The sequence below is a fragment of the Salvelinus namaycush genome, unplaced genomic scaffold (assembly GCF_016432855.1).
Source record: "Salvelinus namaycush isolate Seneca unplaced genomic scaffold, SaNama_1.0 Scaffold41, whole genome shotgun sequence".
Lineage (NCBI taxonomy): Eukaryota > Metazoa > Chordata > Actinopteri > Salmoniformes > Salmonidae > Salvelinus > Salvelinus namaycush.
Genome location: NW_024061098.1, coordinates 127,162 through 155,058, shown reverse-complemented (window position 1 = coordinate 155,058; position 27,897 = coordinate 127,162). Strand labels below are relative to the sequence as shown.

Here is a 27,897-nt window from a genome sequence, read left to right as displayed (position 1 = left end):
TGCACGCACGCACACACACACACTTTGTCAATTAAGATGTTTACACAAATCAATCAGGTGGGGCTATTTTTCTTAAAAAGGTCCCCATCCCTTTTTGTCCTCTCATGCTTTCCTCCTTGGCTCCACCTCCCAGGGAAGCAGAGGGACACGATTAGGGAGGGGGATAAGGAGAGAGAGAGAGCAAAAGAGAGTGGGGGAGAGCTGACTTGTGTCTAGAATCAATCAGTTGTTTTTTTTCTTCCACTCACTCACTGCATTTTTCCAGACGGCATGTGCGAGCTTAGGCTCTGGACCTCATTTCCTACCCCCTATCTCTCTGTCCTGCTCTTTCTGACTAACTCATTCATACCTTCTCATGCTTTGTGGATGTGAATCAGGGGAATTCCTGCCTCTGAATCCAATCTTCCTGTCCGTGCTGCCTCTCCTCTTATCCCTATATCCAGGACCCTCCAAAGCCGGTCTGTCTCAGCTCCATTAGAAATGTGGTGCTCTGTGGCACTGGTTGTCTGTGGATTCTCTGCTTTGGTCCAGGGTAGGTCTGCCTCTCTATTTACTCTCTCTGACTACATTGCAAGATTAGAGTTACAAAGCCAGAGGGAAAGACTAGGAAAGGATCACTGGAAAGGAGGAGAGGAGGATTGAGAAGTGTCTGTGTATTTTTGTGTTCTCTCAGTATTTGTGCTCTTGTTTTATGTTGGTCTGTGTGTATATGCCTACCTGTGTGCCTAGTGAATACAGAAGTCTACAGTTATTCAGAACCTGATGTGATGTGGTCCTCAACGTAAAATACATGTCTGTTGCAGGGACGGACAGAAAAAGAAAGAGAGAGAGTTGGTATATAAAGCGAGAGAGATGGGGAGACTTGCTTTATTAGAGAAAACGCTGCAATCATAAATGTCACAACCTCCCTCACTCTTTCACCCTCTATTTTCTCCAAAATCTCTGTGGACAGAGTGCAGTATCAATGGGATTGAACCAGCAGGGAACAGACAATTATCAATGGTGGCACGTCAATTGAACACCATTATAGATCTGGTTCGATCTTGCTTCCTTGTTATGTATGGACATGTTGCTGCAACAAAGAGAGCAGAGTAGCTGTAAGCAGCAGGATAGATAGCTTGCTAAGGGAGAGGAGAGTTATTACTACATATCAGAGGCTGCCTGCCCTGCAACTATGTAAAGAGCTACTGAACTTTCCTCAACGCAAAATCGTGAATCATTTCCTGACCGTAACCTTTTGTAGAGATTCTTGTTACTTTCCCGGTGAAAAATGGTTAAAGTCCTCTTGACACACAGTGGTAAAGGATAATAAAACAGCTAGAAGTACACAGACCACTGACAGAGCGCTTAATATCTGTTTGTACACCAAATGGATCTGAAATGACACGCAACAACTAAACACATATAGGGCAAAATAGTAGGACTAAAGTTATGGGCTAGGTGGTTAAAAGACAAAAGCAAATACACTAGACAAGACAATACCCGAATGGAGCAGCGGTCTAAGGCACTGCATCTCAGTGCTAGTAGGCGTCACTACAGACCCGGTTTTGATTCCAGGCTGTATCACTAGCCGTCATTGGGAGTTCCATAGGGCGGCGCACAATTGGCCCAGCGTTGTCTGGGTTAGGGTTTGGCCGGGGTAGGCCGTCATTGTAAATAAAAATGTGTTCTTAACTGACTCGCCTAGTTAAATAAAATAAAAATGTAATATATAAAAGATGCTGACAAGAATATGCTAAGTCACATCTAAAATATTTAAAATCCACTGACTTTATAGCTGACACACCGGATTGTCAAACGTTTGCCTGCCGACAGTACTTACTTTAGCACCTCTGAACAGTGTCGACAGTCAATCTCTTTTGTGTTCACACAGCATAGACCTTGACGTCGTCAGCCACTCAGCCTCGTTAAAATACTCCAAACCAGAAGGTGCTGCTTAGTTTATGGTCTAGATTTCAATGTTAGCTAGCTAGCTGCACTAATGTTACTATTTTGTAGAAAGCCCTTGTTGATACTAGCCATATGGTCACAGCTAGGTAACTACCTAGCAAGATGGCGAAGAAACTATTTAATTCACTCTCCATAATCCCATACTGCCAGTGCTAACCCATAGCCAAATGTTTAACTAGCTAGCTAAGGACACTGCTCTAACTCGGAAGCCAACACAGGCAGCTGTTTCATGGAAACTAATCCATTGGGATTTAATTATAATGTCAATACTAGCTAGAGTTGGAGATTGGAGAACACATCGGGAGGGATCTTAGACCATTCCTCCATACAGAATATTTCCAGATCCTTGATATCCTTCATTTGCATTTATGGACTGCCACCTTCAATTCAAACCACAGGTTTGTTCGGAGACTGTTGATTTTGTGGCCAATTAATACTTTTTTTTGTGGGTTTTGATGTCTGTTTAGTGTCAGTGTCTTGCTGGCAGAAGCAACCAGGACCTGGCAGAAGCAACCAGGGTTTTGACAAAAATATCCTGGTAATGTGTAAAGTTCACGATGCTGTTGACCTTAACAATGGCCCCAGGACCAGTGGATGCAAAATAGCCACATAACATTAAAGGTCCATCCAATTTGACAGTAGGTATAGGGTTAGTTTCTGCATATTAACCTTTCTTTGGACACAAAACCTATCACTGGTGTGTGTGGCTAAAGAGCTCTATTTCCATGTCATCCAACAAATGTAAATGCCTGGAGTATGCTAAATGGCATTGGAACTTGGATTGGAACTGGTGCTGTGGTCAGATGACATGAAAATAGAGCTCTTTGGAAAGATTCTGAATGGAGGAATGGTCTAAGATCTCTCTAAGATGTGTTCTCCAATCGAATGAAACATTTTAGAAAAAGGCTCATTGCCGATATCCTCGCAAGTTGAGCTATTGAAAGGTATTGAAAACAGGGGTGCTAATAACTATGACCCCTATCTTTTTGAGAATTGTTTTTATTACTTGTTAAACAAAATGTCCCAATTTTTGGGAGAATACAATATATCTCAGTATTTGTATTATGTATTTTATACATTCTTTTTTGTTATTTTTTTTATCAAGGGTGCCAATAATTTGACCTGACTCTTATCTAAATGAGTCTCCACAACACTATTATGAAGCAGATCCTTTGAACATCATGCCTTATTTAATGATTCACCCACGCTTACTTAAATTTGTAGTGCTTCACGGGTTTTACACTTACGAAACTGCTTGATTATTCATTAGTTAAGCATTGATAAGGTGTGCCTACAACTTTCGCTGAGGTTCCTCTCATCCTCCACTAATTTCCCCGATTCCTCCTCCGCTATTCTTCTTCATCTTTACTTAACCCACATACTTTCCTCTCCTGTCCATGCCCCCTCTTTTGTATATCACCTCGCTTCTGAAATCTTCTACTCTCCTTCTCCCTCTTTCCTTCCATCTCTCTCTGCTCCATTCTTCTCTGTCCATTTTCCTTTCTCCTCCCGCGGGGCAAAAACTGGTTGCATCAACGTTGTCTTCACATAACTTCAACAAAAACATTTAATGTGATGACGGTGAATCAATGTGGAGAATTGATTGGATTTGCAGAAAGTCATCAACGTAAGGGGATTTCGCATTTTGTTCACCCAACTTTTAACCTAAATTCAATCAATGACATGGTGACATTTTTTGTTGATTTCCCGTTGCATTCACGTTAGTTGATAACTCAATCAAATGTAAATCAAAACTAGACGTTGAAATTACGTCTGTGCCCAGTGGGCGGTCCTCTTCACGCACCCTTTTTTTTCTCTTCTATATCGCCTTTTCTGAAATATTTTCTTAAATCTTCTCTCTCTGCTCCCTTCTTCTCCGTACATTTTCCCCTTTCCATGGCCCCTCTTGTCTTCATCACCTCTATTCTGAAATCTCCTACTCTCCTTTTCTCTCTTTCTTTCCATCTCCCTCTCCTCCCTTCCACTCTCAGTGTCGGTTCAGGGCCCTCACCAGAGGACCTTGTTGAAGAACCTTCTGAAGGACTACAATCGAATGGAGAGGCCGGTGGGCAATGATTCACACTCCCTCACAGTCTTCTTCACTATCAGTCTGATGCAGATCATGGATGTGGTAGGGACCAATGTTCATATTACATTTATGTTATTTTATCCGTCTGCTTGTCAGTACGTCGACCTGTCTGTTGGTGTCTTCGTCTATACCTGTGCAAACTCTGCTCTGTTAAAGTAAATATTCCACTGCAACTTCAAAAATGACACAGAATTCTTTGAGGCATGTCTCTCAATATAGCTCCTTGGAATAAGAATTGACTCAAAATGATTTACATATTATAGGATGAGAAGAATCAGGTCCTCACCACTAACATCTGGCTTCGGATGGTAAGCACAGCACAGCTTCAAGTGAACAGCTGTCGGAGTGAGAGTGAATGTATTGTATCCTTCTCAGTGGACCTTCTTAGTTATATATTCAGTTGAAGTTGAATTCAATTGCCATGTCCAATATATCCAGTCTGAGTCTGTCTTCCAGAGCTGGTTTGATCATTATCTTCAGTGGAACCAGACTGAATACCCTGGAGTGAAAAACCTTCGGTTCACAACTGACCAGGTGTGGACGCCAGACGTCCTCCTCTACAACAGGTATACCTATGGTCCTATTCATATCGTCATGCAACACATGCATGTGTTTTATGGTTTTAAAACACTACTGTCCAGAGTTTGATCCACCCGTTCCTTTCTCTATCCTCAGTGCAGACGATGACTTTGACTCCTCCTTCAAGACCAACGTGTTGGTCAACTCCAGTGGCTTCGCGGAGTATCTCCCTCCAGGTGAGTCCCTTTCTATCTTTCCTACTCTGTTGATGTTACATACAGTATCAGTCAAAAGTTTGGACACACCTACTCATTCAAGGGATTTTCTTTACTTTGACTATTTTCTACATTGTAGAATAATAGTGAAGACATCAACACTATGAAATAACACATATGGAATCATGTGGTAGCCAAAAAAGTATTAAACAAATCAATATATTTGACATTCTTCAAAGTAGCCACCCTTTGCCTTGATGACAGCTTTGCACACTCTTGGCATTCTCTCAACCAGCTTCATGAGGAATGCTTTTCCAACATTCTTGAAGGAGTTCCCACATATGCTGAGCACTTGTTGGCTGCTTTTCTTCACTCTGCGGTCCAACTCATCCCAAACTATCTCAAATGGGTTGAGGTCGGGTGATTGTGGAGGCCAGGTCATCTGATGCAGCACCATCACTCTCCTTCTTTGTCAAATAGCCCTTACACAGCCTGGAGGTGTGTTGGGTCATTGTCCTGTTGAAAAACAAATTATAGTACCACTAAGCGCAAACCAGATGGGATGGCGTATCACTGCAGAATGCTGTGGTAGCCATGCTGGTTAAGTGTGCCTGGAATTCTAAATAAATCACCAACAGTGTCACCAGCAAAGCAGCCCCACACCATCACACCTCCTCCTCAATGCTTCACAATGGGAACCACACATGTGGAGATCATCCGTTCACTTACTCTACTCTCTGGTTTCTTTGCAGCAATTCGACCATGAAGGCCTGATTCACGCAGTCTCCTCTGAACAGTTGATGTTGATATGTGTCTGTTACTAGAATTCTGTGTAGCATTTATTTTGCCTGCAATCTGAGGTGCAGGTAACTCTAATGAACTTTTCCTCTGCAGCAGAGGTAGCTCTGGGTCTTATTTTCCTGTGGCGGTCCTCATGAGAGCCAGTTTCATCATAGCGCTGGATGGTTTTTGCGACTGAACTTGAAGAAACTTTCAAAGTTCTTGAAATTTTCCTGATTGACTGATCTTCATGTCTTAAAGTAATGATGGACTGTCGTTTCTCTTTGCTTATTTGAGCTGTTCTTTCCATAATATGGACTTGGTATTTTACCAAATAGGGCTATCTTCTGTATACCACCCCTACCTTGTCACAACACAACTGATTGTCTCAAACGCATTAAGGAAAGAAATTCCACAAATTAACTTAAAGACACACCTGTTAATTGAAATACATTCCAGGTGACGACCTCATGAAGCTGGTTGAGAGAATGCCAAGAGTGTGCAAAGCTGTCATCAAGTGTTTAACACTTCTTTGGTTACTACATGATTCCATATATGTTATTTCATAGTTGTGATGTCTTCACTATTATTCTACACTGTAGAAAATAGCAAAAATAAAGTAGGTGTGTCCAAACTTTTGGCTGGTACTGTATATATATATTTTTTTTTTTTAAACTTTGGTAGTGTCCTTTTCTGTATCAGTGGGTATGTGTGTCTCCCTATCTGTTTTGTATAATCTCTCGTGGACAGGCGCACGTAACATAAATGGTATCATAGTGTCTGTCAACAGACTGTGGAATCACACAACTAACGGAGAACTTTGTTCCGGTGCGCAGATTTTGTCACTGATCATTTGGAAAAATCCCGATTTCGCAGGTGTTTGCATCTTTTGAATTTCTGAAGGGGAGGGGACATTTGGCCCATAGACTTGTCCATAACTTGCAGACGGAGAGGAGTGGAGCTACCGATCTGCTTCTGCTGTTCGTTCTAATATCTTTTCTAACACATCTGCACCAAGAACTTAATTTAGCATCTGACGCAATTACGCAAGATTTTAGTTCTGGGTTTCCGATTATTCTTAATTATGACATCAATATTTGAAGGAGCATCCTCAGCTACTGTAGCAACAAATCCCAATGTGCAGTGTTTCTTCTATATGGAAGATATTTACCCCTCTCATATTTTAAGACCACATTGGTTGAATCCTCTCAGACCTCCCCCAACCCCACATTAAAGACTTCTGGGATCCAGTCCCTTGTGCCAGACTAAACCAAAATGGCCTTTTGAAGTCAAGTCAAGGAATGGGTGCAAAGAAATTCCATAATTTCTTATTCAGTGGATATGTTTATTTATAAGGTGTTGTATGTAAACATAGTTGGCTAATTAAATGTTGTCAGAAGGGGTGATATGGGGCTGTGTCCCAAATTGCACCCTATTCCCTATATAGTGCGCACATTTTAACCAGGTCCCATAGGGCGCTGGTCGAAGTAGCGCACTACGTAGGGAATAGGGTGCCATTTGGGATGAAATCATGATGATGATGTGCATGGAGAATTGGGACTGCGACACACACAGGAATGCTATACTGTACAGAATATCAAAGATCTGATCTGGCCTCTCATCATAAAAGTAATTACTGGGGTCCATTTGGCCTCCATTTGGTCTGGAGATAAAAGACTATGGGCTCTGTATGCCAGGGAGGGTTTGGGAGCTTGACTCCTGGGTAAATAATTAAAAAGCAGCAACCCTCTGGAGCTCTCGTGGTTTTTAAAATGTTTAGAAATTGTTTTCATAGCTCAGATGAGATATATGATATAGAACTTTAGGTGGATGGTAACGTTTGGAAATAGTTTTCATATATAGCTCCGATATGATGCGTGGTGTATTGGCAGGATGGTGTCTTAGGCTTGTTCCCAAATGGCACCCTATATAGGGAATACGGTGCCGTTTGGGACAAACACTAAGGGAACGAAAATAGATTTTGAATGCTGAGGTGATCCATCTTGTTTCCTGTGCAGAGGTTGTTTTTCAGGGAATTCTCCAGAGATTTAAGATATACTGTATTTTTTTAAGTAAAGAATCTTGAGATATTGGTTGCTGTTTTAGAGGACATTTTGGTCAACGATTGTTGCTTGTCGGATCAGCTTTTAGAGTAACCTAATTATTAGCTTAGAGGATCTGTTACAGAGCTGCAGGAGAGCAGTGAATTACAAATGGAAGTAAATGTAGCTTTTAGCTAATCAGTTTAGTTTTAGGTTTAATGAATCTAGAGAAAACAATAAGTTATTACAGAGCCCTTACCACAGCACAAAGAGGTGAATTGTATATTGGACTGTTCATTGTTGACAATTTCACGGCTCAGAGACTATAAAGCAATGCCATTATGAGCGGGAAAAAAACAACTATTGAATGAAACTACATTTGAAATCTTGCATTGTGAATTTGATATGTGAAGTGACTAAGTTTTATAATTAATGCTGGATTTAATTTGGTTTGATTGTCAACTTCTAAACCATTAAAATAGCTTTTCAGACCCTTCTCTGTTTTTCTAAAGCTTAATTTGCATGTCTTGTGACTCATAATGAATATTTTTGTGTGCTGTTTGGAAGACTACTTTGGCATTTTGGTTGTGTGCACTACTGGAAAACTCTACAGGCTTGATTTGTTCATTTCAGTTTTTACTTTGCCAGCGATCTCTCTGTGCATCGATTGTGTAGTACTTTGTGTGTCTGTGTGTGTGTGGTTCTGTATAATGAAAAAGTTGATCTGATTATAGTCTGAATAAGCTGTCTGCAGAGTCGAGATCAGTGTCACTTTCTATATGGCACTCTCTGGGTACGTCCCACCAATATATCTCCTTTCTCCTGAAGTGTAGACTCATTCACTACTTCCCATAAATCTAAAAGCATTGGATTGGTGGAGGCAGGGGCCAGGCTAGAGGGAATTTACACAAGTAATTTCCTTTAAAATCAGTGAAGGGAAGTGAACAATTGCAATATGGTAAGAGGGAGAGATAATTGGGACGTAGTCATTCACTCTTGTACTGTTGTCATGTTTAACTGTTGTCATGCTTAACTGTTGTCATGTTTAACTGTTTAACTGCACTCCTCCAGAGTGCTTAAAAATAGGTGCCAGAACAAGAAGATACAGTATGTGCAAAGTAACATTTTTAAAAGTGTAAGTGAACAACAAGTAAAATGGCTATAATTTGCTCTCACAATCTCCCACTGTATGGATGTCTACACAGTGTGCGAAACATTAGGAACACCTTCCTAATATTGCCCTCAGAACAGCCTCAATTTGTTGGGGCATGTACTCTACATGGTGTCGAAAGCATTCCGCAGGGACGCTTCCCACAGTTGTGTCAAGTTGGCCGGATGTCCTGTCCGGGTGGTGAACCATTCTTGATACACATGGGAAACTGTTGAGCGTGAAAAACCCATCAGCGTTGCAGTTCTTGACACACTCAAACCGGTACTACCATAACCCATTCAAAGGCACTTCAGTCTTTTGTCTTGCCTATTCACTCTCTGAATGACACGCATACACAATCCGTATCTCAATTGTCTCAAAGCTTAAAAATCCCTCTTTAACCTGTCTCCTCCCCTTCATCTACACTGATTGTAGTGGATTTAACAAGTGACATCAATAAGGGATCATAGCTTTCACATGGATTCACCTGGTCAGTCTATGTCATTAAAAGAGCTTCTTAATGTTTTGTACACTCAGTGTATATCTCCTACATGTCACTCTTTGCATCCCTTTTATCAATCTCTTTCCCTGTACGTCAGGGATTTTCATGAGCACATGTAACGTGGACGTACGTTGGTTCCCCTTCGACATCCAAAAGTGTGAGATGAAGTTTGGCTCGTGGACGTACGATGGCTGGCTGATGGACCTACAAATGAACGAGGCCGACATCTCCGGGTACATGTCCAACGGGGAATGGGACCTAGTGGGTGAGTGGGATTGGACTGCCCTCCTACATTTCTGTTATCAATTGCTCAATTTAAATTGTCAACTAAGCTAGAACTTTTATGAAAATTCCCACTTTATTCTGTCCCTTACTTTTTTCTCTTTTTTTCTCACCTCACTCACTCAAGGAGTGCCAGGCACTCGTAGCGAGGTGTTCTATGACTGCTGTAAGGAGCCCTACCCCGATGTGACGTTCGTTGTGACCATCCGCCGGCGCACTCTCTACTACGCTCTAAACTTGCTCATCCCCTGTGTGCTGCTGTCCTCCATGACCCTGCTTATCTTCCTACTGCCTGCCGACTCTGGGGAGAAGATCTCTCTGGGTGAGCAGAGAGGATAGGGTGGATGATCCAAGAGTGATAGATATTTTTCTAAAAGAAACAGAGACGAGAGGATGGAGGACAGCAGCATAGAGAGGAGGAGAAGGGGAAAGGCATTAGAGAGTGAAGGGGAATAAGAAGAGGATGGGAGGGGAATAATGGTGATGGGGAAGAAAGGATGACAGGGGAGAGAGAGTAGATTGATTCTAGTAAAGGGTGAAAACTAAAGAGTGGAGGAAAACAAAGAAGACCTAGAAGAGTTTTGGGGATGTGTAAAACGTTTAACCTGATTTGAGGATGCATTATAGTGCATTGTATTACTGGAAAAGATGCATAATCCCTCACACACCACAGCCAATTAACCTATTGATGTAATTAAGCCCAGGAATCGATTAGGGAGAGAGAGCTTACATACACAGCCTTCCAGGAATTCAGCTTGACGCCATGGTTGATGAACAGGTTTTAAGGAATTCGGTGCCAAGATACAGCCTGGCTGATACCCGGTTATGTTGTACAACACAAGCTATGTACCCAATACCCACCGTGGTGTGGAGAGGCAGTTTTCTTTTAAACTCTCATCGAATCTCAATGTTAAGGGTAGAAATGCACCCAGTTTTGCCTTGGCGCTGATTGATTATCACCCCAAAAAATATTCCCCCAGGGAAGTTGAGACCTCTTTCTGTTTAGATTTGAAAACTAACAGTTGTAAAGCAAGAGGGCAGCGCTCACAGGCTATTTGTATGTGTGGGTGTTTCAGCGAGACAGACGTAGAGGGGAACCAACCAGTGTAAAAGCACAGCCCCCTTCATTATTGAGGCACTATCTGCGGCCCAAATGGCACCTTATTCCCTTTATAGTCTACTACTTTTGACAAGGGCTCTGGTCAAAAGTAGTGCACTACATGGGGAATAGGGTGCCAACATCAAAGGAGCCTCTCCAGATGCTGAAGTCAGGAGGACTTAGAGTTTGGTATCAACCAGGCTTGCCAAGATAAGCATATGGCCTTAAATGAGAGCCACTGTCCATCTCTTCTGTGACATTCTTTAAAGTTAAATTCTACATTTCCTCTCGACCCTTGAAGTGACACTTGTTTAATCTATTGAGCGAACAGGGCCGACTCACTTGAAAGATGTTTGTTTTATCGGCTTGCTTCTGCACGGTACCAGTTATGCCAAGAAAGCACTTGGAAAATGTGGGGGGAAAAAAGAAAGTGGGACAGAGGTAATGGGAGGAGATGAAGATTAGATCTGGTGAATGAAGAGTGAGATGGGGAAGAGAGAGGGAGCATAGACAGCCGGGGTAGATGGATTGCTAATATAGGGTAAGCATATGTGTGGGTTAGAAGTAAGGCTCTACTAAGGGCAATTGAAGAAGAGGAATGGTCCAAAAGTAATTCACTTTGAGTATATTACTCTGTCACACTTTGCAATTTGCATCAGATCGAACCAAATCTACTCATATGAAGTTGAAATCAATTACGTTGGCTTGACTGGCAAAGAACATAAAATATTTGCCAAGCGAGATGCCTATAAGGTTTATCTTTTCAAATGTGGATTTCTGGAGGCTCGCCCGGGATCAAACCTGATTGAGGCACAGATGTTAATAAATGTGTGATAAGTGTGAAGAGTGGTGTGTGTTATAGTTGTACTGAGTAGCACACAGATTTTATTACCCCATGTCAGTTAAAATGGAGATTGTGCTCAGCAGCCACTCACGGTTTTATACATTTTCAATATCTTCCTCTCTCTGTTCAGGTATCACTGTGCTGCTCTCGCTCACGGTCTTCATGTTGCTGGTGGCAGAGATCATGCCAGCCACTTCAGATTCCATCCCTCTCATAGGTGTGTTCTCATACAGTTTGTTGTTTTGACTCTGTACTCCAGCACTTTGGATTTGAAATGATACAATGACTATGGGGTTAAAGTGCAGACTGTCAGCTTTCATTTGAGTGTATTTTTATCTATTTCGAAATTACAGCACTTTTTGTGCATAGTCCGCCCATTTTAAGTGGACCAATACACTTATATATGTATTAAAGAAGAAAGAAATTTGTTGGATGCATTTGCTGTTTGTTTCAGATTATTTTGTGCCTAATAGAAATTAATTCTAAATAATGTATTGTGTCATTTTGGAGTCACTTTTGTCAATAAGAATAGAATATGTTTCTAAATACTTCTACATTAATGTGAATGCTACCATGCTTACAGATAATCGTGAATGAATCATGAATAATGATGAGTGAGAATGTTAGAGGCACAAATATCTTATCCCCAAGACATGCTAACCTCTCACCCTTACAATAACATGGGAGGTTAGCATTTTATGGGGGTATGATATTTGTGCGTCTGTAACGTTCTCACATCATTATTCACGATTCATTCAGGATTATCCGTAATCATGATAGCATCCACATTAATGTCGAAGTAAATCCAAAGTGCTGGAGTATATAGCCAAAACAACATGTAACTGTCATAATACTTTTGGAGCTCACTGTATGTGTGTTAGAGTGTAGTGTGTGTGTGTGTGTGTTTGAAATAATTGTCTCAAATGTTGGTTAGGCACTGGTGATCTAACCATCTGTTTGTCCTTAATTGTAATTGACTAAATAAATCGTAAAGATTCAATGCTGGAAATGATGTACGGTGAGCTCACTGCACGGTGAGCTCACTGCAGCCAGACAGATGAGTTGCACCCCTTTGACTACTAAAACACAAATCCAGCCCATTAAAGCCCAAGAAAAATGTCATGATCAGCAAGAAAACCACTGTTAGCATTATTGTTATTACAAATGGCTTCCTCTCTCTACTCTTAATTGTTTTCTCTCTTTCCTGCCCCCCTTTCAGGACAGTACTTTGCCAGTACTATGATCATTGTTGGGATGTCAGTCATAGCTACAACAGTGGTGCTGCAGTATCATCACCACGACCCAAACGGAGGCCAGATGCCCAAATGGGTAAGGCCAGACCTCATACTGTCCAAAGACAGTTATATTTGACATTTTAGTCATTAAGCAGACGCTCTTATCCAGAACAATTTTGGTGGGGCTTTACCTAGCAAAGACTTGTAGATGACCTGGAGACAGTGGGTTTGGCGACGAATATGTAGTGAGGGCCAGCCAACGAGAGCATACAGGTCGTAGTGGTGGGTAGTATATGGGGCTTTGGTGACAAAACGGATGGCACTGTGATAGACTGCATCCAGTGGGCTGAGTAGTGTTGGAGGCTATTTTGTAAATGACATCGCCGAAGTCAAGGATCGATAGGATAGTCAGTTTTACGAGGGTATGTTTGGCAGCATGAGTAAAGGAGGGTTTGTTTACAAAATAGTAAGCCGATTCTAGATTTAATTTTGCATTAGAGATGCTTAATGTGAGTCTGGAAGGAGAGTTTACAGTCTAACCAGACACCTAGGTATTTGTAGTTGTCCACATATTCTAAGTCAGAACTGTCCAAAGTAGTGATGCTAGTCGTGCGGGAGGGTGTGGGCAACAATCAGTTGAAGAGCATGCATTTAGTTTTACTAGCATTGAAAAGCAGTTGGAGGCCATGGAAGGAGTGTTGTATGGCATTGAAGCTTGTTTGGAGGTTTGTTAACGCGGTGTCCAAAGAAGGGCCAGATGTATATAGAATCTTGTCATCTGCGTAGAGTTGGATCAGAGAAACACCAGCAGCAAGAGCGACATCATTGATGTACACAGAGAAAAGAGTCGGCCCGAGAATTGAACCCTGTGGCACCCCCATAGAGACTGCCAGAGGTCCGGACAACAGGCCCTCCGATTTGACACACTGAACTCTATCTGAGAAGTAGTTGGTGAACCAGGCGAGGCAATCATTTGAGAAACCAAGGCTATTGAGTCTGCCGATAAGAATGCGGGGATTGACAGAGTCGAAAGCCTTGGCCAGGTCGATAAAGACGGCTGCATAGTACTGTTTTTTATCGATGGCGGTTATGATATCATTTAGGACCTTGAGCGTGGCTGAGGTGCACCCATGACCAGCTCGGAAACCAGATTGCATAGTGGAGAAGGTACGGTGGGATTCGAAATGGTCGGTGATCTGTTTGTTAACTTGGCTATCGAAGATTTTAGAATGGCAGGGCAGGGCAGGATGGATATAGGTCTATAACAGTTTGGGTCTAGAGTGTCTCCCCCTTTGAAGAGAGGGATGACCGCGGCAGCTTTCCAATCTTTGGGGATCTCAGACGATACGAAAGAGAGATTGAACAGGCTAGTAATAGGGGTTGCAACAATTTCGGCAGATAATTTTAGAAAGAGAGGGTCCAGATTGTCTAGCCCAGCTGATTTGTAGGAATCCAGATTTTGCAGCTCTTTCAGAACATCAGCTGTCTGGATTTGGGTGAAGGAGAAGGGGGGGGGCTTGGGCAAGTTGCTGCAGAGGTTGCTGAGCTGTTGGCCGGGGTAGGGATAGCCAGGTGGAACGCATGGCCAGCCGTAGAAAAATGTTTATTGAAATTATCGATTATCGTTGATTTATCGGTGGTGACAGTGTTTCCTAGCCTCAGTGCAGTGGGCAGCTGGAAGGAGGTGCTCTTATTCTCCATGTACTTTTGGAATTAGTGCAAATTTCTGTTTGAAAAAGCTAGCCTTAGCTTTCCTAACTGACTGAGTATATTGGTTCCTGACTTCCCTGAAAAGTTGCATATCGTGGGGGCTATTCGATGCTAATGCAGAACGCCACAGGATGTTTTTGTGCTGGTCAAGGGCAGTCAAGTCTGGGGTGAAGCAAGGGCTATATCTGTTCTTAGTTCTATATTTTGAATGGGGCAATGCTTATTCAAGATGGCGAGGAAAACACTTTTAAAAGAGCAACCCGGCATCCTCTACTGACGGGATTAGGTCAATATCCTTCCAGGATACCCGGGCCAGGTCGATTAGAAAGAACTGCTCGCTGAAGTGTTTTAGGGAGCGTTTGACAGTGATGAGGGGTGGTCGTTTGACCACGGACCCATCATGCATGCAGGCAATGAGGCAGTGATCGCTGAGATCCTGGTTGAAGACAGCATAGGTGTATTTATAGGGAAAGTTGGTCAGGATGATATCTAAGAGGGTGCCCATGGTTACGGATTTAGGGTTGTACCTGGTAGGTTCCTTAATAATTTGTGTGAGATTGAGGGCATCTAGCTTAGATTGTAGGACGGCTGGGGTGTTAAGCATATCCCAGTTTAGGTCACCTAACAGCACGAACTCTGAAGATAGATGGAGGGCAATCAATTCACATATGGTATCCAGGGCACAGCTGGGGGCTGACTTGTTTCTGGAAAGGTGGATTTTTAAAAGTAGAAGCTTGAATTGTTTGGGCACAGACCTGGATAGTATGACAGAACTCTGCAGGCTCTCTGGAGTAGATTGCAACTCCGCCCCCTTTGGCAGTTCTATCTTGCCGGAAGATGTTATAGTTAGGGATGGAAAATTCAGGATTTTTGGTGGTCTTCCTAAGCCATGATTCAGACACGGCTAGGATATCACGGTTGGCGGATAAATGGACAGTTAATTGGATAATCACAGCTGAGTGAAATAGCACAGAATTGCAAACATTGTTAATCTCCAATCAACATTTAACCTGTTTGGCGTGCAAGCCCGACGTCGGTACACTTATGACAACAGCCACTTCAAGTGCAGGGCGCGAAATTCAAAAGATATTTTTTTTTAAATATTTAACTTTCACACATTAACAAGTCCAATACAGCATATGAAAGGTACACATCTCGTGAATCCAGCCAACATGTCCGATTTTTAAAATGTTTTACAGGGAAGACAAAATATGTAAATCTATTAGCTAACCACGTTAGCAAAAGACTCCACTTTTATTACTCCATCAGTTTTTGACTCCATCAGTAGCTATCACAAATTCGGCCAAATAAAGATATAAATAGCCACTAACCAAGAAACAACCTCATCAGATGACAGTCTGATAACATATTTATTGTATAGCATATGTTTTTTTCGGAAAATTTGCATATTTCAGGTATAAATCATAGTTTACATTGCAGCTACATTCAGAAATTGCACCGAAAGCAGCCATAATATTTACAGACACCAACGTCAAATACCTAATTACTCATCATAAAACATTTCTGAAAAATATATAGTGTACAGCAAATGAAAGACAGGCATCTTGTGATGCCAGACAATATTTCCGATTTATTAAGTGTTTTACAGCGAAAACAAAATGTAGCGTTATATTAGCTTAGCACAATAGCCAGAAACACTTGGGCGCCGGCGACTACGACAGATATATGAAACAACATTATAAAATGGGTCTTACTTTTGCTGATCTTTCATCAGAATGTTGAACAAGGTGTCCTTTGTCCAGATGAGTCGTTGTTTGGATTCAGAATGGCAACTTTCTCTCTCCATTTAGCAAGCGCGCTAGCCGGGTTGCACGGATCTCTCCATGTAAACAAACGGAAGAGAACGGAACACGGCAAAACTCCCGAAAAAAATTCAATAATCTGATGAAACTATATTGAAAAAACATACTTTACGATGATATGGTGACATGTATCAAATAAAATCAAAGCCGGAAATAATAGTCGCCTATAACGTCAGCAAAACAAAAGGCAACCCCACTGTCCAAATCGCGTTCAGAGTACCGGAAATGGGGTACACGTCATTCCAAGAGGATTTATTCCATCCCAGATCGAGATAATCACCTCATTTCTTCTCTCACAGCCTTCTTGACACCCAGAGGAAGGTGTATGACGTGCATGTATACTAATAGCTCTTGTGCCCATTTATAGGCAGGAAGAGGAAGAGAGCATCGATTTCAGACTTTGAACTTCCGGGTCAGGAAAAGTGCTGCAGAATGAGTTCTGTTTCACTCAGAGAAATAATTCAAACGGTTTTAGAAACTAGAGAGTGTTTTCTATCCAATAGTAATAATAATATGCATATTGTACGAGCAAGAATTGAGTACGAGGCCGTTTGAAATGGACACATTTTATCAGGCTACTCAATACTGCCCCTTGCAGCCATAAGAAGTTAATAACCCTAAACCGAGGAACTGTCTCTCTCGCCATCTCTCTAATAGGAGTACAATCTCCATAACTTCACCTACTCAGTGTATAAATTCCACCGGCATAACCCTCTAATTCAATTAGGCACACCCATTTAGTAACGGGTCGGACCCCCCCCCCCCCCCCTTTGCATCCTGAACAGCCTGAATTCTCCTGGTTATGGAAACATTGCTCAATAGGTATCATGGGACCTAATGTGTGCCAGGAAAACATTCCATATACACCTGTATCGTTGACACCAGGCAGGATGGGGACATGTTGCTTACGCCAAATCCTGACTCTGCCATCAGCATGATGCAACAGGAACCGGGATTCGTTGGACAAGGGGATGTTTTTCCATTCATCAATTTTCCAGTGTTGGTGATCGTGTGGCCACTGGAGCTAAAAACAAGCTTCTTGTTTTTAGCTGACAAGCGTGGAACCCGGTGTGGACGAGTTGTGCGTTCCGAGACGCCGTTCTGCACCCCACTGTTGTACTACGCCGTTTTTTTGCCTGTTTGTGGCCCGCCTGTTCGCTAGCACGATTCTTGCCATTCTCCTTCGAACTCTCATCAACAAGCTGTTTTTGCCCACAGGACTGCCGCTGACTGGATGTTTTTTGTTTGTCGCACCATTCTCGGTAAACCTTAGAAACTGTTGTGAGTGAAAAGCCTAGGAGGCCGGCTGTTTCTGAGATACTGAAACCGAAGCGCCTACCACATGCTCAGTCACTTAGGTTACTAGTTTTGCCCATTCTAACGTTCAATCGAACAGTAACTGAATGCCTCGATGCCTGCTTTATATAGCAAGCCACGTGACTGTCTGTAGGAGCGCGCCACTGAGTGTATATAAATCAAGGAAGCAGCGGAATTGTCTGTGTTCTCAAAACTTGCATTCAGAATGCAGATCGGCATTTCATATTTTTTTCCTAGCCGCTCTCCACTTTAAATATATTATGCACATTGATAATGGCCGACCAGATAATGCTAGAAAACGTCTTCGCCAACTAATGTATAATAGTAGCAGCAGACAGTAGCAATTGGAGCAAAACATGCAAGAAGAAATTATCAAGCGATAAAAAGCAAGTGAACCGAGAGAATACATGTCAAAGTATTACTGTGAAGCTTTGTGATGGGTTCACCCAGGTGAGCGTCGTCCCAAAGCTGGGACTTGTTGCACGGCTGGCTCGGTTTTCACAGAGCCATAGGCAGAATTTAAGAAAATACCACAGCAATGACTAGTTCTCGAGGACGGTTTTAATGTACCACGTTTTTTACCCCATAGCCCTTTCAGATATAAAAAGAAAAGACGGTATGTAAGACTGGTTTTGGTTAAAAGGATAAAAGATATGTAAGGAGGAGACAGATGCCGGTGTCTAACTTTAATTCCGTGGTTAGAATTTAAATAAAGCTTTATATCCCCCAAAAGGTAATTGAAAAATTCCTGCCTTAGGCAATTTTCTCATTCTTGTGCTCATGAAAGTAGCGTTGAATACTAAAGGTCAAGTTGAATATACCAGCATCCGCACACACAATCCACTGTGTCAAGCTTTAACTGGCTGAAAGGTTTTCCCCCAAGTGTATTACCAAGTGCACTACTCTTTGTAAGTGTAGGTGTATTCCTCACTAGATGCGTTTTCCTCCCTTGCTATGTATCTATATTATAACATCCTTCTCTGATTGATTCTCCCTTTTCTTCCTTTCAGGTTAATGTGGTCCTACTGCAGTGGGTAGCATGGTTCCTACGTATGAAGCGCCCAGGGGAGAGTGATGACCCAGAGCGACCACCCTGCACCCCCCACCTACGGCGCTGCTCTTCAAGCTCCCAGAGCGGTAGCATCCCTAACCCTCCAGACCCCACGCTCAACCCACTGCACCCCCAGAACCTGGCCCCTCTCCAGGCTGGCCGCCTGCACACGGGTCAACCCCACCTTCACGCCCAGTCCAGCGCCAACAACAACGGAAACCTGCTCTACATTGGCTTCCAAAACCTGGACGACCCCCCACTGCTCCCAGACCACATCCAGAGTTACAGCATCTCAGCCGGGCCTCCTCGAGTTGCAGGCAGCCCCCCTCCACCACCCCCCACCCCCAACGAGGACACTGTGGGCTGCCCTAGCACCATTTCCAGTGGCGGTACCTTTGGAATAGGGGTTGGAGGACAGTACTCGGGAGGGGGTATAGGTGACCCCCAGCTCCAGGCTATTCTGGAGGAGGTGCGTTACATGGCGGACCGCTTCCGTGAACAGGATGAGACAGAGAGCGTGGCCGACCAGTGGAAGTTTGCGGCAGCTGTCATTGACCGGCTCTGCCTGGTGGCCTTCAGTATGTTCAACATCATCTGCACCATCGCCATCCTCATGTCCGCTCCCAACTTTGTCGAGGCTGCCTCCAAGGACTTCTTCTGAGGAAGAAGAGGATGGGGCAGAGGAGAAGAGAAAGAATGAGGGAGAAGAGATGTAGGGGAGAAAGAGCAGGATGTGGAATGATTTTGGGCTTAGTCCAAGAGGGCTATTGCCTGTCAAGATGAGGGGGGTTCTTTGGAGATGCCTATAGAACATCTCAAGACGTTCTCTTGAAGTCTATCAATGACCTCTGATGAAATGGAACAGGATGGGGTGCGATGAGTTTATGGGCGAAGAATCCAAAAAGGCATGGTTCAACGACTGTACAGGGTGAAGTAAATTGTACTGAATTATGAGGCTTTTTCAAAGACCTTTAAGAAGTGAAGGTGAACAGGAAGGGCAATAAGAAAAGTGGAGCATGGGATAATTCAACCTGAGATTGGGAAGATTGCAGTACTTACAGAAAGAGAGAGAGGGAAATAGACAGATGGATAGGGCTGTTTTATTTGATGTCAAATCCCAGAAAAGAAAAAAAGGCAAAGAAAGACTGCATCATTTACTGAAACGGGACCAGGAGGGAGGGGGAGAGACCGACTTTTACAAGGAATGAGTGTGTGAACAGACAGAGGTTTTCCCTGGTGACAGTGAAGGCGGGAGGGTCAAACAAACTGAACTTGGCCTTGTCTCTGAGATAGACAGAGGAACAAAACGGATTAGAGGAATGAAAATAATCTCTAATCTTTCATTCTGTCATTTGTTTCATGGGCATCAAATTGAAAGGCCTTAAATATAAAAACATGCAGCCGATTTCCGATCAGTTGAGGCACTAAATGAATTCCCATTTAACAGCCCCATTTCCTTCCCCAGGCCTTATCTTATCAGTGGGTTGCTAGTGTATACCAATCTCCACTTTTTGTCCTACGGTCTGTAGCGCTACTTGTGATTGGGCAACTGCATTAGTGTGTAATCAGTGTAATTGCCAGTAATTGTGTTACAGTGGAGGGTCGATCCAATAATGACCCATCAAACAGTCACCTAATAGAATTTGGCAGGTCCTAATAGAGAAGGCTGATCTCATTGAGCTCCAAAGTGAAATCTTAATATACTGTATGTGAGGTCAGCAACTTTAAGAGGAACGTGAAGGAAAGTGATCCTCAAACCTCAAGATGAACACACAAATGACTTGGATGATTGGAATGACACTCATTTTTATATTGCACAATATGGTTGACAATTGATGGGAGTTTTATTTTTCGATATTTTCATATTTTCCAAATTCAACATATACTTACTAAAATATATTTCCTATCGTTATTTTAAAGACCTGAGACAGCTCCCTGGAAGATCTCACATCTCTCGCTCGCTCTATAAACTTGACGCATCACCTCCCTTCAGTGGAAACCTCAAGCTGGGAGTAGGACCGACTCTCTGGCACACACATGTATAGAAACATTTCCCATCCCGAAATAAAGTATTATTTTTTTACCATCCTTGCCTTCCTCAACGGACACTGGTGCTGATATACGCAAGAGAAAAATGACAGGGGGGCAGAGAAAGTGCTGACATGCAGCGCGCGCCGGACAGGGTTTTAATTGATTACTCCTTCAGGAAGAGAGGAGGGAGGAAGGAAGGAGGGGGTAGACAGGCCATGCTCGGTAATTCAATGGATTTATAAGAGAGGACCAGGGAAATAGCCGCTCGACAAAGCATAACTCAGTCACACAATAACGCAAAATATGTAGTATATTAATAGTACATTTTGGTAAATGCACATTTTCAATGTCAAATGGGTTAGCATCTATTGACTGGGATGCTCATTATGTGTCTCTGACATTGTGTAAGTTTCAGGCATATGTGGTTCTCTCTCCAGTCCATACAGTATCTGTTTTTTTCTGTCAGTATAATCAACACTCTTGTTCTCTTTCACTCACTCTATTCATCTCTTTCCCCCTCCCATACATCTCTATTTTTCTTTCTTTATCTCTCCCTCTGTGTGTGTAGTCAGTGTTTGAGTTTTAGCATGTTACTCAGTGTCAGACGGATGGAGAGGCTATATTTATCGAGGCAGTTCTCCTACTGCAGGTTGTCTGACTGGGTAATTCTCCCTTTCTATCCTCTTTCCGAGGCACTGGGGTCGGCAAATGTGCAGCGTTGGCACTCTGAGCTCTCAGATTTACTGGGTTCACTCAGATGGAAAAAGAAGAGAGTAGATGAGGGGAGAATGTGTGTGTGTGTGTGTGTATCCGTGCTGTTTGTGTGTAGAGGAATGTGTGCTTGCATGTGTAAGCTTCGAATCAGTTGTTTTTTCTGTCTCTCAGTTAATGAGCAGTTGGAGCCAAGGCCCTCTCCGCGGCGAGAGATTTTTCTCAAGGCGGCCAATAGAAGTGTACACGCCTGGAAAGATTGTTTTGAGTATGTGTGAATGGGCGCTGCAATTTCACATTAAAAAGGCACATTACTGCAGTGCACGGGCGGAATGAAAACCTACAGCTTGAATAGAGACCTAAAACACATGCCTGTGGCAGGCACACTTTGATAAACACCAGTCACACACAACTGTTAATACTGCACACACCATTTACATAGCACACAAACACATCCATTACACACACACACTGAATACACAGGGCTTGTAGGTCAACAACCTTATAAATTGCACCCTCTCAGCACCCCCCACCATTTGCTCAGTTTCCCTAAGACAGTTCTGTATAATACGGCCATATTCTCAATGTTGTGCGGCTGATCAATGCCTTTTCATTACCGGCCGGACGGAAGCGCTGACGTGAGGTAGAGAGCAGCAGACCTGCTCAGGACCGTGATTAATGCTTGTACCCGCCCAGTCCCACCTGGGGATGCATCGTTAACCTTGATTAAATATGCGTCCCAAATTTCAGCCTACACCCTCTTTGGGCCCATATGGCTCTGGTCAAAAGTGGTGAACCATATAAGGAAAAGGGTGCCATTTGGAATACAACCTAAGCCTGCCAAGCCACATTCACTCACCGAGCTGACTGTCATTCAGCTGTCCCAGACCTCTGCGGTCACAAGGTTAAGTGGCCAGCTGGTCGCGGGCGATTAGTGAGCCAACGAAGGGACTGTAGTCTGGCCGTAAGTCAAAATTGGGCAGTTTCCGAGGTGGACTGAAACATGGGTCAGTTGATTTTTATACTGTGTCTTTGTTGATTAAGTCCGGAACATTATTCTTTAGGTAGAAATGGACTTGCAGATGGAGAGAATCTCACCTGGAACAGCTAGGTTGGTCAGGGTTTCAAAGTGTACGTGGGTTGAATTCAATTGTAGCTCAGACTTCCATGATCAATGTGAAATAAATAAAACAGAAATCAAGAGAATCAAATGAAAATTGTTCATGAACTAATGAAATGTTGAACTCCAACTGAAGACAAAAGTACCTGCTTTATCACCGATAACCTAAAATGTACTGTCAGGTAAAAACATAATTCCCTATATAGTGTACTACTTTTGACCAGGGCCCATTGGCCTAAAAAGTACTGCAAAATGGTTTGCCGTTTAGACAGGCAGCCCAATATTTTGCCCAATTATTGGCAAAAGACCAGAATTGGCCTGCCTGAGAATGCAGCTTTTGTAGTGAATAGTGCCATTTGGGACTCAGTCGGGGACTTCATTGGTGTCCATTACCACTGGGGTGCCAGGTTTGACATACAGCTGCAACCTCTCGATTAGAGCCGCACTGTGGGCTGTTGTAATCTCCTAAATAATGTCCCGAGCCCTATATGAATCTACCTGAACAAACCAAATTCCTCTACCATAATGACAAATTCAAATAAGCCATTTGTTAAGGCTAAAGGGGAGCGATCAAGGATAAATTCCAGATAATTTATGTAACCTTTTATTTTGCTCAGGTAAGAGTCCATTTCACCTTTGCTTGTGCTAGCAGACTGACTGACAGCACAATAAAGACCTTTGCATGGAGTGCCCATTGGACCTTTATTATTTGTCAGTGCTCTTTAACTATAAGTCTTTTTGCCTCTTCAGTCCAGGGTGCATTGCATGGTGCCGTTGCGAATGTCAGGCTCCACTCTGAGAGGCACATCGATCTGCAGGTTGAACATGGTGAGATTGTAGACTCCTAAATTGATAATTCAGTTTTAGGCGATATTACAGTTAACTAGTCCCTTCACATGGTGATATTGACTTTGGTATTATTGTGTGTAGCTACATTTGCCCATAAAGAGAGCATTGCATTGTGGGTTTTGTAGTGGACTTGAGCTGCAACAGATTTTCACATTGCTACCAACCTTATAAACAACAAATTTAAACATTTGTTCACAAATATTGTTCTCACATAGGAATAGGTTATTTTGGGTGGATTTTACCTTTAACATTCAGTGTGCGTGCACGTGTTTAACCATACTTGTGGGGACCACAAGTACCCACAAGAATAGTAAACGAACAAATATTAGACCAACTGGGAAAATGTTGTCGGTCCCCAAGGAAAACTACTATTTCTATGGGGTTTAAGGGTTAGAATTAGTGTGGAGTAAGAATTTCGGCTAAGTTTAGGAAAAATAGGATTTTGAATGTTCCCACAAGGTTAGTAAAACAAGACTGAGTGTGTGTGTGACCACAATCAATTAGTATTTCCCCTAGGGATGAACAGGAAGTACAGTAAACAAAACATTTGGAACACTTTTCTTCAATATATCATTTATTTAAAATAACGTTACAATTTATTACTCTACATTACATTTTCAAACCAGTTTTTCCTTTTTTACATTGGTTAGTAAACCTTCATATATTGTGAGATATATAAAAAAACTTCCCATTTGAGTTTCAGTATCAGTTGTTAATTCATGTCTTTAGTTTGAGTAAATGCAACACTGCTTTACTTCCAGAACTTGACTTAATGTATATTTAAGTTAGCTCTTGCTTCGCCAAATACCCTACACAAAATAACTGACCAACAGTGGTGCTAGCACACAACACTATGATTTCCCACAACTTTAGTAATTTGCTGAAATAAATTATACGTTTTCAATCAAGAGAAAGTGCATTTTTATCCAAATTACAATTTTGCAATAATTTACAAGTTATGCTGAAGAAGAAACAAGTCTCGGTTTTAATGTGCCTATACTTGCCATCGAACAAAAGCCCTGCTCACCTGAAGCGTAAGGTACAGAAATAAAATGTTTTAACTACATAAAGGCCTACCATGTTATTCTTTTAGAACGTCTAGCAGATATGGAAAGAAGTGTGTGATGTCCTTTATCGCTGGGGTGCGTTCAGCAGGGCAGAACATTTTGGAACGTTCAGATAGAAATACAGCATGTAGAACAAACACCCCTCTCTGACATGCAGAATAAGGAGTCATACCAGCTCAATTCATGACTTTTCTATCCTCAAAGTTTGACATGGTTTGGCTACTGAAAGTAGCCCCGGAGTGGCGTTGTTCCGTTCAGAAGGGTGGTGTAACTGGACTACATCAGTGTCAAGCTGCTATCAGAGGAGGACACTGACCTTTTAATAATACCGCAACAAAAAAGGTACAGGGGTGACTGACCTTTGAAATCCATTCGATAGGGGAGACATGATAATTCTCTTAAAACGGACATTATAGAGATAAAGCAAAGTATGTGCAGGTGACTAGCGTTATTGTCGCTCGGAGCAAATTAGACAAAGACATCTTCTTAGTATCACTGGCATCTTGCCGGCTCCTGCTCCCTGTTACCATGACGATGGACCACTGATGACAAGGACACCCCACTCTACATACAAGTGTGCACCTGTGTATTTGTATGCGTGTCTGTGCCTCTGTATTCCCAGGGTATAAAAGCTAAGAGAGCACCTGCTACAGCCTAGGGACGTACACCGAAGTCTGTCAAATGCTTTATCTCAAGGACACATACCATTATGATGACAAACATTAAAGAACATTAACATGAATACGTTATAAGTGTGAGTGAGTCAGTTACGTGGTCTGGGGCGATGTTAGACTGGGCATGCTCAGACAGCGTAGTGCTGCCAAGGCAACCACATCTAGTCTGATGGCAGACCAACCTGGAGTGGAGGAATGGAACACTGGCACACTGAAAGGAGGCGCGCGCACGCGCTAGTTGTCGCTCTCCCCTCTCTCAAAACCACACACACGTTCTGGTAGAGCATCTGCTATCTTTATGTCATCCATCTCTAAATTGGCTATTACTCTGCCTGTCAAAACGAATAGGCAGCACCTCAATTGCACATCTTCAGCACTCCTTTCAGAATGCAGCAGTGGCATTTATAACGGACATGCTAGTGTTACGTTCTGTCATTGCCAATTCTCCTTTCGGGAGGCAAGAGTGCAGAACCATGCAATTAAGAATGGTACAATTTTACACCTGTCAAACCTCAGTAATAGCCTTCATTTCAACAAAGTTGAGGCATGGAAGGGATGTGGGCTAACCTTACACAGCCTGAAGACGCTGCAAGGCATAGCTCGCTAGGGGAGGGGAAATGCCACCCATCCATCTCTATCTGCACAGCTGTCACCCTGCATAACCCTCTCTGGGTTGCATCCCAAATGGCACCCTATTACCTATGTAGCCCTATGGGCCCCGGTCAAGAGAAGTGCACTACCTCGGGAATAGGGTGCCATTTGGGATGCCGCCTTGAGTCTTTATCTGCTGCCTCAAAACCTAAACCCCCATGGCCACGCCCCAATCGGGCCTACCGCCTTAACAATACTGAGGAAAGACTGGAGACGCATGCTCACACCAGCCTAATACTATAACCATTTGGTTAGGCAAGGTGCAATGAGGGGCAACAGAGAGACAACCTGCATCATAACTGTACCTGCTCGGGCTGCTGTGGCCACGCTCCTACTTGTTAATGCACTTACTTCTACGCAGGAACACACGCAGACACAGGTGCACACACACGCACCATTTGTCCTCCTGACACAGTTAAACAAACTGCAGAGCAGTACTCAGTGGTGAGTTACAGAGCCCAGGGAAGCAATCTCTACGGAAGGTCCTGAAAGACCTTTCCCTCGCTTGGTCCGCTCAACACTGACTCAGTAGTACTGAGTGGTACTTTAGTAGTACTCTACTGCTCTCTGCTGGTTGCGCTAAGCACTGCACCCGAACACAAACACAATACACTACTTCCATCCCTTTCTCCCAGTCTGTATGCGTAGATCAATACTCAGAGTGGGGGGAAATATTCACTTCGTTTGTAGTTTCTCTGAACGTTAAGTTCAAGGTCAAGCCCTGACTTCACTGAGTAGATGCAAACACCACTGATGAAAAACCACATTTTATCTCTGAACTTGGAGATTCTACTGAATTACCACAACAATTTTAAAGGGATAAATGTGCACACTTTCAGTGGTAGTGAACTGCCAACAGACATTCTAAACAAGAGTGTATTAGATAGGTTGGAAAATGTGAAAAATAGAGCAAGGATGAGAAGCCAAGGAGGAAGCTCCACTGTCAACTTTCTACACGGTTAGAATAAGAAAGTCATTTCTTGAGCTCTTATATTAAATCAATCACTAAAGCAGGTTTTCCTAAAACATAAGTGTACTGTTTTTATGAACATAACCCCTTGCATCGGTTACTTTTGTCTCCTAATCTTTTGAAAAGCAATGAGCTGGCGCACACCCCAAAAAAGTTAGAGGTGCTGACTAATGCCGAGTAAACTGTAGACTATAAAAATAGAGTTGCATACACACACTCCCAGTAATTGATTGGGTAAACCACCCAATTCATTACTGGGAGCTTATATACAGATTGTGTGACTATTTTTGTAGCCTACAGCCTCCTTGGCTTTTGACAGATAACCTTTTGTTTCTTACCCCCCTTGTCCAAAAAACATAATCTGATAATGTCCTGCGTCAGTGAAAACAATGCTATATCCCGTTTAGCATTGCCAGTGACAATGGTGTCCCGCCCACCCTCTATCATGTTTCCCAGCATGTCATCTTGTAGTTCAGCAGACCAGAGGCACATTGAAAGCATTGGCCCGGACCAAACGTGTTGCAGAACTGGCCTTCACAATCACATCGCAGATGCCGGCTGGCTTCCTGGCTGGCGTGTGTCATCTGTTGATCACGTCAAGGTGTTCCCTTCGTCCAATGGTGTCGCAGGCTGCTGTGAACATTGACCAATCGCACTGTACTGTTCGGTTTCCTCAACCAGTGGGGTGGAAGAACTCAGCTAGTGTCCCGCCCCATGTCAGGGGTGATGCACGGAGGGAAAAGTATATGCTGTTCTATGAACATCTAGTAATGACATGTTTTTTTCCCCCTTCATTGCTCGTCGTCTATCTGCGAATTCCTGGGTTTGTGTGATACATTAAAAAACAAAAATAAATATAATTGGTTTCCAGTTTCTGGAGTGAATCGCCTCAGTTGTCTTTTGTTGTTTCTTTTGCAGATGGCGTTCTCGGCTGTGACGGCGTGAGTGGACCGATTCTGGTGGGGTATTTAGGATGTGGCGATCTCGCCCCCTAGATGGCGCCACCCCTTCTGTGTCTCCAGAGCAGGGAGATATTCTAGAACAGAGAGAAGGTTCAAGAAACCATACTCAACCGCTCACTTCCTGACCAGTAAAGCTGCAGATAGAAATGGAACAATCAGAGCAGACGGTGTCCAATGTTCACTCTACACTTTCTGCCTTTGCTGTTCATTTGCCTTTGATGCACTTTACCTTTACTGTTCATTTGTCTTTACTG

The 27,897-nt window shown here is 43.0% G+C and overlaps 2 protein-coding genes across 3 annotated transcripts in view; one reads left to right on the top strand and one right to left on the bottom strand.

Annotated features, from left to right (window-relative positions):
- Positions 1-480: 480 nt before the first annotated feature.
- On the top strand, positions 481-19,269 carry LOC120041151 (neuronal acetylcholine receptor subunit alpha-7-like). Its single transcript, XM_038986109.1, has 10 exons — positions 481-532; positions 3,942-4,081; positions 4,303-4,347; positions 4,496-4,605; positions 4,715-4,794; positions 9,345-9,512; positions 9,657-9,851; positions 11,603-11,689; positions 12,692-12,801; positions 18,568-19,269. Exons 1-10 carry the CDS (start codon positions 481-483, stop codon positions 19,267-19,269), a joined length of 1,689 nt encoding a protein of 562 aa, XP_038842037.1.
- A 4,601-nt stretch (positions 19,270-23,870) lies between these two features.
- The window catches only part of LOC120041137 (sorting nexin-27-like), a 42,441-nt gene continuing 38,414 nt past the window's right edge, over positions 23,871-27,897 (bottom strand). The window contains exon 13 of one of the 2 annotated variants that reach the window (XM_038986085.1): positions 23,871-27,717. In XM_038986085.1, the coding sequence (XP_038842013.1) occupies positions 27,650-27,717 (68 nt within the window). In that variant the 3' untranslated portion in view covers positions 23,871-27,649. Of the gene's footprint in view, positions 27,778-27,897 lie in introns of both variants that reach the window. The other variant, XM_038986086.1, reaches the window with a different exon arrangement.

What these genes read in the sequence shown, in the direction of transcription:
- LOC120041151 (XM_038986109.1), top strand. Translation starts at nt 481, where the DNA reads ATGTGGTGCTCTGTGGCACTGGTTGTCTGTGGATTCTCTGCTTTGGTC. An exon ending in TGATGCAGATCATGGATGTG is followed by an intron (nt 4,082 to 4,302) that starts GTAGGGACCAAT and finishes TACATATTATAG; the next exon opens with GATGAGAAGAATCAGGTCCT. An exon ending in GAGGCCAGATGCCCAAATGG is followed by an intron (nt 12,802 to 18,567) that starts GTAAGGCCAGAC and finishes TCTTCCTTTCAG; the next exon opens with GTTAATGTGGTCCTACTGCA.